The sequence below is a fragment of the Brettanomyces bruxellensis genome, chromosome 3 (assembly GCF_011074885.1).
Source record: "Brettanomyces bruxellensis chromosome 3, complete sequence".
Taxonomy (NCBI): Eukaryota; Fungi; Ascomycota; class Pichiomycetes; order Pichiales; family Pichiaceae; genus Brettanomyces; species Brettanomyces bruxellensis.
In genome coordinates, this window is record NC_054684.1 from 422,561 (window position 1) to 436,649 (window position 14,089).

At 39.8% G+C, this 14,089-nt stretch overlaps 6 protein-coding genes across 6 annotated transcripts; 4 read left to right on the forward strand and 2 right to left on the reverse strand.

Annotated features, from left to right (window-relative positions):
- Window positions 1–343: 343 nt before the first annotated feature.
- Window positions 344–2,657, forward strand: BRETT_000167 (uncharacterized protein; the record flags this gene model as incomplete). The annotated part of the gene is made up of 2 exons (XM_041278739.1): window positions 344–841; window positions 2,265–2,657. 2 exons carry the CDS (start codon window positions 344–346, stop codon window positions 2,655–2,657), a joined length of 891 nt encoding a protein of 296 aa, XP_041134934.1.
- A 305-nt stretch (window positions 2,658–2,962) lies between these two features.
- On the forward strand, window positions 2,963–6,151 carry BRETT_000168 (uncharacterized protein; the record flags this gene model as incomplete). Its single annotated transcript, XM_041278740.1, has 1 exon — window positions 2,963–6,151. One exon carries the CDS (start codon window positions 2,963–2,965, stop codon window positions 6,149–6,151), a length of 3,189 nt encoding a protein of 1,062 aa, XP_041134935.1.
- A 181-nt stretch (window positions 6,152–6,332) lies between these two features.
- On the reverse strand, window positions 6,333–8,108 carry FRS1 (phenylalanine--tRNA ligase subunit beta; the record flags this gene model as incomplete). The annotated part of the gene is made up of 1 exon (XM_041278741.1): window positions 6,333–8,108. One exon carries the CDS (start codon window positions 8,106–8,108, stop codon window positions 6,333–6,335), a length of 1,776 nt encoding a protein of 591 aa, XP_041134936.1.
- A 1,007-nt stretch (window positions 8,109–9,115) lies between these two features.
- Window positions 9,116–9,739, forward strand: SEC4 (GTP-binding protein; the record flags this gene model as incomplete). Its single annotated transcript, XM_041278742.1, has 1 exon — window positions 9,116–9,739. The coding sequence occupies one exon, from the start codon at window positions 9,116–9,118 to the stop codon at window positions 9,737–9,739; it is 624 nt and encodes a 207-aa protein (XP_041134937.1).
- Window positions 9,740–10,989: 1,250 nt separating this feature from the next.
- BRETT_000171 (uncharacterized protein) lies at window positions 10,990–12,123 on the reverse strand (the record flags this gene model as incomplete). Its single annotated transcript, XM_041278743.1, has 1 exon — window positions 10,990–12,123. The coding sequence occupies one exon, from the start codon at window positions 12,121–12,123 to the stop codon at window positions 10,990–10,992; it is 1,134 nt and encodes a 377-aa protein (XP_041134938.1).
- Window positions 12,124–13,627: 1,504 nt separating this feature from the next.
- Window positions 13,628–13,954, forward strand: BRETT_000172 (uncharacterized protein; the record flags this gene model as incomplete). Its single annotated transcript, XM_041278744.1, has 1 exon — window positions 13,628–13,954. One exon carries the CDS (start codon window positions 13,628–13,630, stop codon window positions 13,952–13,954), a length of 327 nt encoding a protein of 108 aa, XP_041134939.1.
- Between the last annotated feature and the right edge of the window lie 135 nt (window positions 13,955–14,089).

The window sequence follows — 14,089 nt, forward strand, 5'->3', positions numbered from 1 at the left end:
AACATTTATGATACGTCCATTGTTCACACCGGTTACAATAGAAGTCACGAAAAAATTCCCTCAAAATCTCCACTTACTGCGAGAGGAACTGCATGAAATCACACACAGTGTAAAAAAAAAAAAAAAGGCGCGTTGAGAAGAAATCGTCGGCAGCTTGTATAAATACATTGTACATGCATCAAAAGCAGAATTCTTGGCTAGAATCACTTTAAGGGATCTTATAGCAGGTTTTCTGCATACTTTTTTTTTCTCTTTCTTTCTAGTTTCTTTTCTACTGAAGCACTTAGCCAATACAATCAAGATCAGTGCACCAAGACATAAAGGGGAAAATCAAGGATTTAAAATGGCAGCTATAGAACTCAAAGCTAGAGATGCAGTCGCAAAAGCAGAAGCTACAGTTGGTTCTGCCTATTTTTACACAGACCTTCAGCAAGTGACTAAGGATATTCAGACCCAAGTTATGACAACGTCAAGTGCAGGAGGACCAATCACTCAGCTATCATCATCTGAGGTTGCCGGTAGTATTGAAAATCCTGCTGCCACTTCCATAAGTTCGTTAGTCAATTCTAATATTACGGCTAGCACTCAAGGGGGGATTAATTCATCAATAACGTTGAACCAATCTCGGAGCAGCACTCCTGCCACCGGCTCTGTGGAAAGTATTCTGACCGATGATCTTACAGGAAGCATCCAAATTGACACATCATTTTCAATTACTGGAGTTTCATCATCACCGGTGGGGACCCAAAGCACCAAAGCAACAAGCACGGGCAATTCAGGTGCCGCTCCTATTAGGTTCACATCAGGCCATCATTCATGCAAGTTTCAGATGCTTCTTGGAGTAATGCTTCTTCTTCCAATTTTGATGTGATTTTACACCCTCGTTGACATAATCTGCGTACCATCGAATGGAGCATTCACATATTTAGTTATTATCCGTAGCTTGAATACTATTTTCTAAGCAATACCGTCCGCATATTGAGAGTCAACACAATTTCCTCAAATACCTTTTTGGCAATGCAATTACGATACGAATCTATGGGTTGTTGAACTTCGGACAGTTCAATTGGTTTTGGGGCTAGCACAATTAATACAGTTGGAGGGTTATCAAGAAAATCGGTCTAGGACTACTTCATTTATGACCTCGTTTGCTTTAGCAACGTTTAATTATTATTATATTTTTTTAAGGCCTGATTTGGCTCTATGCATGCTGCTACGCCCCACGGAAAACTCATCTCTCATTTTACCTAGTTTTCGTTGTTTTTGTCACATTTTTAATCATATTTAGTCATCATTTGCATCTATAATTCATTCACAACCACGTTTTCCTATTTGTAGATTAGTCCTAATATAAAGTAGATGGTGCTAGAGCTAAGCGAACTTCTGCTTTATAATTCTTGGCGAGTATTCGCTTGTACGCAAGAAACGAGAAGGTACAACAATGTCTCAAGGAAAGTAAATAGTACAATAACAATGCATGCCTTATTATTATTATTATTTTTTTTTTACCTTTTTCGTTCGCGGGTTACAAGTGCGACACACTCACGTGGTCACCATAAAAAAATGTTAACCCTCACACCTCTATCGTGAAACTTCAGATTTCCCTAAACTTTTTTTTTCACTTTGGGGTCTGGTGAAGCGTGAAAATTCTAATATAGATTACCTACAACACATCCATCCTTCTAAAGTTCGATATTGCACTCTCTTTTTACTTCTCCTTTCTGTGCACTTCGCATTAAGTATAGAAAGAACAAATCCCACGATGGCCCCAATTGTAAGTATGAGCTTCTTATATGAATTTGAATCCAGGCTGTTCTGATTTACAGATGTGAAAATTAAAGAGACTGCGCTTATAAATATAACTCAGTTCCAGAGGTGTCCACATTTGTATAGAAAGGTTTTGGCCTCGGTGTGTCTGACTAATATGCTTTACCTTACGGTATCGTTTTATCATAGGTCGTTATTCCATTCAGTGCTGAAAAGGGATTGGAATGGTTGGCATACTGGGTAAACTGGAGACATCGCTTTCCATATTTTTATTTTTGTTCGACGTGGTAAATGAGAGTCTTTGCACATCATATGCCAAAGTAATAGCAAACGTCGAGCAAAACTAAGATGGTGATGCTTCCTTTTTTTTTAGCTAAACCTTTTTGTTTCAGATGTAGACGCATATTTTTTTCGTTGTTTGCGACAGCCTGTAGAACCAAAAAAAAAAATGCCTCGGGAGTTGAATAACTAACCCAACAATCAATCTTATAATACAGTCTAAGAAGAACCAGAAGGTTACCAAGAAGTTTACTGTTGACTGCTCTGCACCAACAGAAAACGGTGTTTTCGACCCAGCCTCTTACGTTAAGTACTTGGTTGAGCACATCAAGGTTGAAGGACACACCGGAAACTTGGGTGAAGAGATCACCGTTTCTCAGGAGGATGACACCAAGGTTGTTATCGTTGCTTCTGCCAAGTTCTCTGGTAAGTACTTAAAGTACCTCACCAAGAGATACTTGAAGAAGAACCAGATCAGAGACTGGATCAGATTCGTCTCTGTCAAGAAGAACGAATACTCCTTACAGTTCTACTCTGTTGCCGTTGATGAGGATGAGGACAATGATGATGATGAGGAAGAGGAGGAAGAGGCAGCTGCTGACGAAGAGTAAACTTATTGACTTCTGACAATATGGTTTAAACTTCGGGCTTTACAGTTTAGTATAGTCTTTTTATAGATATATTAACATGCTAATAATCTTCTTTAATTCAAGAATTTGATTTCATGTAGCGGGTTAAATTTAAGATACCAGAGGGTGGGAGCTAGTCTGTGCTAATGCTGATTAATGCCACTAAACGAGGTCAATCAAAAAAAAAAGTGGGAGTAAAAAAAGATTACGGGTATCGATTGTATGGGATTAAAGACACATCTTTAAAAATTACCGGAGCGCGAAGAACGTACGCGGTTGGCCAAGCCATGCCAACAATCTTTAAGCAAATAAATAGTTTCATCACGAAATCATTCCTATATGAAATTTGTCAACCTGTCACGTTGGTGGAGCAAGCAAATATGGCGAGTAATGCCAACGTAGCTGATGTGGACCAAAATTTGCAAACCGATAATGCAAAAACAACAGTTCACACAGATGTCAACAGAGATGGGCAAGAAAAAAGTAAAGAAATGGATGAAGACTTGACTGATTTTTTAGAGTTTCAATTAGAGGACCATAAAAGGAGCCGAAACAAGGGTACATCTGTTCAGGTTGTGGAGCATGATTTCAAAAAGGTTGAGGCCAAATATAACGAGAAGAAGCACACCAAATTACAACAGATCAAGAATGATAAACAGAAGCTCAAAGAATCAGAGAAAAAAGAGGCGAGTAAGTCTACAATATCACTCACATCATCATTAGATAAACCGGACTCCGACTTAGAGGAGTACGATGACTGGAAGCTCATGGAAGTTGAAATTGAATTCAATGATCTATACGACTTCCGTGGCCGAAATCTCAAGGAAGTTTTCAATGCCGATATTTCGAATATGTCTAAAACAGCCGAAGGAGATAAAGGCCAAAGTGGCTGGACATCGAAATTAGGAATGAAAAATAACAAATCGACGGGTATCAGTGACAGCAATACCAGTATTCCAGATGCATTGGAAAGGCATCTTGCAAATGGAAGCAGCAGATCTGTTACAAGCATCGACTCGAAGAATGGTAAGAGTCAGAAGTATACGAGGGTTGCAATGGCTGAACAGGCTAACAAGTATTTAGAGATGGACAAAAAGTTTGACTTTCTATTTCAAAACGAAAACGATAATTTGAGAAAGCTTAGAAATATGTCGCATGCTTCGTTGGCGGATACTGGCAAGAATAAAGTTAAGAACTCTTCTGGAGGGAGAAATGACGATGAAAAGACTTTGGTTACCGATTCAGATATCAAGAATGAGAAAGAGAGGACTGATATAGAGAGTAATTCAGACTCCTTTGATACATTCGAGCAGGAGTTTGCAGACATTGAAAATAAAAAAGGTGATGATGATGAAATGAACGAAGCAGACGAAGAGATGACACTTGACAACCAACTTTTGACCACAAAATCAATGCTTAATGGATCGCAGAAGATCGCATATGCTGCACTAGCAAAACTTACTATGGTGGAACAGCATATGAAGCTTGATGAGATAAGAGGAAGCGGATCAGTAAAGGTTATGAAAAAGCTAGCGTCCTCTCAGAAATCATTCACTAGATGGTCGATTAAAGTCATGGATGATTTATACGAGCATCTAGGCATAGATAAACCGGAAGAAAGACAGATGATTGAAAATTTGAGTTGTCATGGGATCGAGCCAGAGGATTTAGCCAAGTGGTTCGACACAAACTTGGTTGTGAAGAACAGCTTGATGAAATCGAAGAATCAATCGGAAACTGGTGAACAAGCTCAAGTTGTTGATATGGATGAGGAGGATTCTCAGAGTGAATCTTTAAATATAGATTTAAGGTGGACATTGATAGCAGACCTATTTTTAATATTGTTACAGTCTTCCGTTTATGATGCCCGCTCCAGAGTGATGATGGTGAATTTTGCAAGGTACCTTGGAATAAAAAATCTGGAAGTTTACCAGTTTGAAAGAAGAATTACTGGTGCCTTGGAAATGGATGAAATTACTGCAATGGTGAACAAGCAGACGACATGGAGTGACAAAGATCTTCTTAAAGAGCACAAGAAAAAGGGCCGGGGCAAGCGGATTGTCAAGATTGCATTTGCAACAATGGCTGGTGGTCTTGTTATTGGTCTTAGTGCTGGCGCCTTGGCTCCAGTTATAGGTGCTGGTGTTGCTGCTGGATTTTCGACAATTGGAATTGGTGGCACTGCCGGAATTTTTGCCGGAACAGTGGGGACATCTACAATCACAGCCGGAGGAGTACTAACTGGTATGAATATTGGCAAGACCGGTATGGAACATCGTGTTGGTAACGTGAAAACGTTTGAGTTCAAGCCGTTACATAATAACGGACGTTTGAACTTGATTCTAACGGTGTCCGGATGGATGTCCGGCAAGAAAGATGATATTCGGTTGCCATTCAGTACTGTTGATCCTGTGATGGGCGATTTATACTCTTTATTATGGGAACCGGAAACTTTAACGAGTATGGGACAGACGATTGAAATTTTGGCAAACGAGATATTAACGCAGTCCATTCAACAAATATTGGGTGCAACAATCCTCATTACCCTCATGAGTGCAATTCAGCTACCGATGTGGCTTTCTAAACTAAGTTACATTTTAGATAACCCTTGGAATGTTTCGTTGGACCGTGCAGATACGTCTGGATCGATACTTGCAGATACTTTAAGGAGAAACAAGCTTGGTGTGCGGCCTGTGACACTTGTTGGATTCAGTTTAGGAGCCAAAGTGATCTTCAGTTGCTTGCTGGATTTGGCAAGAACTGGTGACTATGGTTTAGTTGAAAGTGTTTACATTTTTGGTGCTCCAATTGTGGTTTCAACGGATACAATAGCACTTGCACGCAGTGTTATTAGTGGAAGGTTTGTGAATGGATATTCGAAACAGGACTGGATTCTTGGATATCTTTTCAGGGCAACCTCTGGAGGCTGGAGAAGCATTGCCGGATTGTCGCCAGTTAAAGGTATTGAGAATATGGACTGCACCTCTTTAGTAAAGGGTCACATGGAGTACCGTAAAGTGATGCCTAAATTATTACGGAAAGCAGGATGGGAAATAATTAGTGACACCTTCGTCGAAATTCAAAAACCAGATGAAGAAGCAAGCGAGAGACAGAGAAAGCTAATTAGTGACTTTGAGAAGATGCGGAACGAAGGAAAGAAGCCAAGTAAATGGTACAATAAACTGCTAGGAAAGAAAAACAAACAATGGTGGGAAATGTACGAAGAAGGTATGAAGGAGCAAGAGCAAAAAGAAGCTGAAAAGATCGAGGAAGAACAAGAAGGGGGAAAAAAGAAGCAGGATAAGAAAAACGTTGATGAAACTTCAGATCTTTTTGATGTTGATCAGCTTCGAAAAGAAGTTGCCAAAATACAGGCACAGGCAGAGGCACAGACAGAGACAATGATGGATAATAAGAAGAAAGACCCAGAAAAAAGCTTTCAAGAAGACAGAAAACAAAGGGAGTCCAAAGCCTGAATTTTACAATCCCTACAGGGATCTTTGCTAATAAGTACAAATAGATGAATACTTATATATCAATAATTATTGTAACTGGTGTATTTGAAACAATTTTTTTTTTGTATTCTTTGTAGTAAACTGTATCCGACTTACAGAGTAGGCAAGAAACATTAAACAAAAAAAAGGATATATGTCAGAATCATAGGAAGACCTCAGCGTTAATCTCGACGGAAGAAATAGCGAATGGAATATCAAAGTTGTTGCAGACTTCAGGATGAAGAACACCAAGATTACCAATTTCGATGGCTTTGTCACCTTTCTTTGGACGAAGCATAATTCTAGCACCTCTTCCAGGGAAATACATCTTGATATCATCGGTTTCCTCCAACCAGTAACCGTGATCACCCTTGACTGGATCTTCTAACCAAGGAGTTCTGAAGGTTTGCATGATTTTACCCAAAAGACCCTGTATGTACTCAAAGCCAGAAACTTTACCGGCGTAAACTGCGCACCAGTTTCTCTGGTTTCTTGCCTTTCTCTCCATGCTATCATCTTTCAAGACGATATCACCAGCCTCAAAGACCTTGATAGGCAAAGAATGACGCTTGTTCTCTCTGATAGTCTTCAAAATGCCAGGAATTAGGGTTGTTCTCACAACCTGGTATTCGAAAGTCTTTGGGTTTGCAAGCTTGACGACCTTGCTATCATCATCGACTCCTCTCAAGAACTTGAAATTCTCATCATGCGAGCACAAGGTTAAAGTCATAACCTCGAGCCAGCCAGCCTGTGCAGAAGCGTTCCTAAGAATATCGCTAACCTTGTTGATCGGCAAAGGATGTCCAACAGTAGCCTCTGTCTTTGGCAAAGTTTTAACCAAATTGTTGTAACCATAGGAAATGGCACAATCCTCCATGATATCACACTGGTGCAAAACATCAGATCTGGTTATAGGAATGCGGACATCGATGACGTTATCATCAGAGAGGGAACCTTTGGCTGTAAGGGCCATCTTCTTAAGCAATTGGCAAATCTGTTCAGTGGAGAGATCAAGGGCCAAGCAAGAGTTTATGTAATCTTTCTGGACGGACATAGTACGCTCCTTAATATCAGGACAAACTCTAGTTTCGCCGTTGTGGTCAGAAATAATCTCAACAGGCTCCACAGTGAACTTATCGCTACAGTAACGAGAGAACATTGCTACCACCTGGTTGATCACGATGTTAGCCTTGGTACGGTCAGTGGCAGTAACTTCAATAAAGACATTCTTTGTGTCCATGGTGATCTTGGAGTGGTCCGAGTTGATGATAGGAGGCAACGAGCAAACTCTTCCAGTCGAGTCAAGGACAACAGGGTAAACAGGAGAGTCTCTAATGATATGAAGATACTTTCCGAGGTTTTTGTCCTTTTCATAAAACTCCATCAACTCTTTTCCATTCATCTCCTTGGTCTGGTTTAATGGTGTGAACTTAATCTGCTCAGGTGGAAGTGCCTTATAAACGAACGGTGGTTTCACAGTGTCCAAGTCATGTGTTCCCATTGCGACCAAAGTTCTCTGCCTACAAATATTCGTATGAAGCTTGTCTTGCAGAGCCATGAAAGATTCGTAATTTCTTGGGGTGAAAGACACATTCCTCAAGATGGCCGCATAAGCATATGGACGTATTTCCTCAGTCGATGGATCAACAGTCAAAGAAACGACGGGCTTAGTTGGCTTTAATGTGTACTTAGGTGATTCAACCCTTCCCAAATATTCATTCAAAGCTTGTGCAATACCTTCTATACAAAGCATGTCGTACCTGTTAGCAGCAATCTCAATCTTATACTGTGGACGCTCATCTGTTCCCTTCACATCCTCAGTTGTGTCTTCATCAAGCTCGATACCGAACTCGAAACAGAGCTCATCGAACTCTTTGTGACTGTATGTTCTTCCCAAGAGCTGGAACAAGTCTTCTTTATCGACAGCGACGGTAGGCATGATTAATTATTGATGAGCCAAAATGTTACTATTCGAAGTATTAATACGCGTAGTTTATATGTGCGATATTCAGAGTTTGATCAGGATAAGTTGTGATTTAATGTTGTTTGACTAGTATCTTCACAATGTAATTATTTCATCTAATTTTTTTGAGGTTTAGTTCTTCATAATTTCCGAAATTTTTCTCAGATTTCCGGACGCTGTGAAAAATTTCAAGCAGACAACAACCTCATAAAAAAAAAAAATTGAGGGAAAAATCGCAAATTACGTAATCCGGTGATTTACCGTGTTGGACCTGAGATCCTTTCTCATACATTTTATTTTAAGCGAAATGAGGGGAAGCAAAAGGCTATCATGAAAATAGGCTAGCGGTGAAAGATGAAAGAAGAAAATTGGCATAAATGTTCCCTATCACTGCTTTATGAAGTTTTTGTTATAACTAGTATTGAGTGTTTTTAAGGCTAAAGAAAGGAAAAGTATAGAAGTAAAATGAACTAAGTAAGAAGGTAAACTGGATAAAAAGGGGAAATGCACATTTTTAAATACCTTTGATCCTTATGAGCGAGGTTTTCTTGGGCATAAACAAGGGAGGGCAGCTTTATGTAGGCGCGACTCTCGACGCATCTATTACAATTTCTATTATTACTCATTACTTCTTTCTTACATCCGTGCATCGCCAGTCGCCTTTGTTCGAACGGAAAGAGCGAGAAAAATAAATTCAATAATCGTTTTAGGCCGATTTTTTTTTGATGTTCCGGCCTCGCATTCCTCTCCTGCTCGTTTTTCTTGCTCGTACTCAAATTTATTTCTCAGTTATCTCCTTTTCCGCCTTATTTTCGTGTGCTATTTCGCTACGTTTTCGCCTGAGACTTCACTTGATATCAACAGATAAGAGGGAAAAAAGCAGGCTTTTATTTTTAATAGGCTGAGGACAAGGAGTGAAATAAATTGTATTATTTACAACTCTCTAAACGTGTAAATTCCAAAGAGAGAATACAGGATCAACAATGTCTGCAAACAGAGCTAAAGCATTTGATCGCACAATGAAGTTGCTTTTGGTGGGTGATTCAGGTGTGGGAAAATCATGTCTTCTTCTCCGATTCGTGGATGACAAGTTCAACCCATCATTCATCACAACAATTGGAATTGACTTTAAGATCAAGACTATAGATATTAACGGGAAGAGAATAAAACTCCAGGTTTGGGATACTGCCGGTCAGGAAAGATTCAGAACAATTACTACCGCTTACTACAGAGGTGCCATGGGAATTATCATAGTGTATGATGTTTGTGATGAGAACTCTTTTGAGAGTGTCAAGAAATGGTACCAAACTGTGAATCAGCATGCCAAGGATGATGCGCAGTTATTCCTCGTGGGAAATAAGTGCGATGATGAGGAAAGTAGACAAGTGTCCACAAAGCAAGGTGAGCTGCTTGCACAGGAATTGGGTATACCATTTATGGAAGCCAGTGCCAAATCCAGTGTCAACGTTTCAGAGGTTTTCTACAAGTTGGCAGGACTCATTTTAGAGAAGACATCTGATGAAGAGGCTGCTTCTGAGCAATCACAAAAGGGTAATGTTGATGTCAGACAAGGGGGTCACACCGTTTCTAGCTCTGGATGCTGCTAAGGAGACATAACTAATAATAAGTATGGTAACCCGAACAAACCAACAGGGCAGAATGGTTAATTCTTTAATTTTCTTCATTTTTTCTCTCTCTTTAACTATATCGTGTCTCTGTTCAAGTTCTTTACTTTTTTATTTTTTTATTGTTCTCTCTCCATAGTCGTCTTCTTCCAGACTATATCTAACAACAAATCAATATAATAATCGCTAACCGGATCGAGTTATTTTAACCACCATCATAGGAAGCTAAATACAGCTACACGAACAAGATGAGTTATCAAAAGGATTAAAACGAGCACGAAAAAATCTACAAGTACCACAAACAAATAATAGTAAAAAGGCATAAGTAATGTATGCGGTATGGTTATTTCCCAAACGATAATCACCCTGAAAAGAGCAAAAAGGACGCGAGCCCCTAATTCTACCCTAAAAAGATAGAGTAGATTCGCAAGGAATAGGAATATACCGCCCAGAGCAAGAATTATCTCCATCACCAGCCACGAACTCGATCGCTTGTTCTTCCAGATCGGTTCCAGGCACAAGACCCGAAATTTCACCTTTCAAACAAACAAGAATTCAAATGACCAGCGCCAGAAGCCACAAACGCAGTCTCTGGAATGAAGAATAAGTCCACCCTCTTGTTATACAATCCCTCGACCGAGCATAATCCTGTATCATAAAAAAAGATACTAGCTTCAAAATTGGTCGACGAGCGCTCATATCGAGACACTGTGGCCCCAATAAAGAGGCACGAACCGGAAAACGGAGAGAACTCCATCTTCCAGCCAGATCCCATTGACATGGCGAAGACTGATACATAAAGAGGAGAGGGAAAAGAAAGAATGGGTGAAATATGCATGTTGTGGAGGGGTGAGAAAACAGTGGAAAATTCGCACTTTATATATTGCTTCAAAATTTTTTCCTTGAAAGAAAAAGAGAGCGAAAAAAAAAAAAAAAAAAAAAAAAAAAAAAAAAAAAAAATTTCAAGCTCCTATTGAGGGTTGGTTGCCTGTAGGCTAGTAAAGATTGCAGAGAAAAGCTTAATCAGAGCCGCTCCTTATACTCAAGGATTGTAAAAAAAAAAAAACTTACCTCTACAAAATAAAAATAACCCCAAATTCAATTAATAAAATTAATATTGATATCCTAATGTACAAAATACTTTATGGTCAGTTTTCCCTTTTTTTTTACCCAGCAGAGTTACCGAAAGATTTGAATCCTTAAAACCTTATAGAGCTGCCTCTCCTCTCACTTTAAATTCCGGCGACATAGAGACAGAATCCCAAAGCAGCGTAAATAAGCACCTTAGTGCTCAACTGGGTGTTTCCGAAAATGGCAATAGGAATATTTGCAGCGGCACCGTTAACGGTAACAACAGAGCTCACAGCCTTGTACGCATAAGTGGTAACATGGGAAGAAACTGTACTTTGATAAGAGCTGTCTGAAAGTGTGACCGTTGTAACATATGTAGTATCATAAGTTGTGGAAACTAGGGAAGATGTCACACTTGTGGAGATAGTACCAGACGAAGAATCAGAACCAGAAGCAGTTTCAACGGCGGAATCAGCATCTGAGCCGGTTGCAGAAACAACACTACCAGAAACGGTCTTCAAACTAGATGCTGTATTCATAGTGGACTCAGAGACACATCTGGCCCACCAACTATTTGCTGAAACACACTTAAGACCTGACTGACAGCATGTTTTACCCGTGAAATCTTCTCCTCCACATTGAGCCCACTCAGCACCACAAGTTCCAGTTGCAGATGCAGTGTTTGATGTCACTGTTGTACTGGCTAAGGTAGCTTTTGCGGCTTTTGATGTTGTCTCAGTTTCGATTTTGGAAAGCTTAGTTGATCCCAAAGTAACTGCAGTGCCAGATTCAGCGTTCAAAGTAGAAGAAGGTGTCCACCATTGCGTGGATTCGGGAGTCCACCACACAGTTGTACTTTGCTTCTGGGGGGCTGAAACAGCATCTGAGGCACCGGCAGTAGCAATGGATGTTTCGGAAACTTCGGTATTTGTAGTAACCTTTTTGGTGGCTGTCTCCACAGCGACTGATTCCTCATTTGCAGAACGTGCAAAAGCTTGCGAAGTTGCAACCACTTCAACAGTTGCGGAAGTATCTGTTTCCTCATCCTCGGATAGGGTACTTTGGGCAACAACGGTATTTGATGTTTTTGTTTCAGTCTTAGTTTTATCAGTTTTAGTTGAAGTTTCTCCGTTTATCTTTGGGAGTGCAGAAGATGAATCCGAATCATCATCTGGGTATTGATCCATACTTCCGTTAGAGTCGGCAGCAACAGCCTGCGAAGAAACTATTGATACATTCAAAAAAAGAAGGCATAGAGCCAACAACTTTATTGATGTGGATTTCTGCGAAGTCATAATACTTGATTAATAATATGCGAATATATATGCGATGTCAATGGGTACTATTGATCTGCTTTTGCAAGGAGAACTTTATAGAGAGTATTCACCGCGGGTCATATTTTTAACAATTTAGTTGATAACGCTCCTCTTATATAGTTTTAAGCTCAACTAGATGCCTTCTGCCAAGCCCTGATTTGTTTGTTTCAAACATGAAAAAAAAGCAGGGGCTAAGGTGGGGCGTAGTTAACAGTCCTTAATTAAAATGACCTTTCGGGAAAGATGCAAGCCAGCCATCGACGCAAAATATCAGTCATGGATTGTGTCACTGAGCCTTGATCCCCGAAAATATAATCAGATCAATGTTTTACTTCATGCCAAGATGGCTGGTTTATGTCCGGATCCGGCAAATTCTCGGCATTCGCTGAATAGTATAATAGTATAATATATGTATGCAAGCAATTAAGTGACTCAATTTGTAGAAAAGTAAATATGATGAAAGTAGACTGAAGTCATTATACATCCGTACCCAAAATGTATGTTTACATTTTGCCATTTTTCCCCGATTGAGCGAAATTCAATTAGATTTCTATTTTGGGCCAATGACAGTTGCAAAGGGGTGGTGGCTGGCCATGCCAAATTGCTCGAGAAAAAAAAAATATTTTTTCGAATCAAAACGCGACCCGCGTCTGGACTTTTTTTTTTTGGAGAAAAACGCATTATTAGGGAATGAAAGAGCCAAAGTTTTTCCAATAAATTGCAAAATCGCGGAGCAGGTTAAGGGGCCAAATATATTTAATCAAAGCCAATTTTGTTCTTCAAAACACGGTTACCGTGCCGTGCCTCCTTTGAAATGTTAACAATTATTCAAATCTGGATACACCAATACCATATTTGTGAATTAGACATCGATGCTTTGCTTTTGCATTGGAGAGACTTAGTACTTCATGAATTCGTAAATAATTTTCTGCCCGTTACGAAACCCCTTACAACCACATTTCGTGAAACCGAGAAGACATCGTAGAATTGATAGATTTTCATTCTGGCCTTGCGAGGACTATTTTAATTTAACGATACTCCAGGGCACCGAGGGAATTTGAAAAGCGGCTATTTTCGTAATTTGGAGGATACCCACACCATCGGATCACACAGTAGTGTTGTAAGAGAATAATAGTCAAATTAATTGAATAGGCCAGACACCAAATGCATAAAATTTCGAGCGTTTCAGCCAAATCGCGCTCTTTCTCGCCATTATTTGTATGTATGCTTCAGAATTCGGATCAGGAGTACCTATTTTTAGAATTTCGGTGCATTTCCTAAAATGAAAAAATTCCGGATGATAGGTTTCATCGGCACGCTTGGAATTCTGTCTATATAAGCACTTCAATTCCTTCGAAAAATGTTGTAGCTCGTACAGGAATTGAGTACAGAAACTCTTTTACTCCCTGCGTGGTTATTTCGACAAGAAGTTTACTCTGAATATAAACACTCTACTAATAATACATACTCATTCATAATAAAAATGGCTTCTTCAGGTTCTGCTTCTGCTTCCACTCTTTCCCTTGTTGGAACTGCCAACGTTGCTGGAAACTCCACTGCTACCTCTGGTGCTTCTTCTGCTTCTTCAGCTGCATCATCATCTATTTCATCAGCTGCTAGCTCAAGTGAAGCTGCTTCATCTGATGCATCGTCTGCAGCTTCTTCTGCAGCTTCATCAGCAGCTTCCTCATCATCTTCCGCAGGTGCTGCAACTATTGCTCCAATCATGAACTTCTCTGGTTCGAATGCAAAGTTGACCACTCTTTTTGCAGGTATCGTCGCTGTTGGTACCGTCCTTGCATCTCTATGAGTAACTTGCTTTAGTACCATAGATGGAAGGTTTGTGAGAAGTGTCTGCTTCTAATTGTATTTTTTTATTGCAGGTTCTTTTTGATTCAAATCTATAGCATTATATAGCAAGAAAATACAGGCATATATTTGGGTT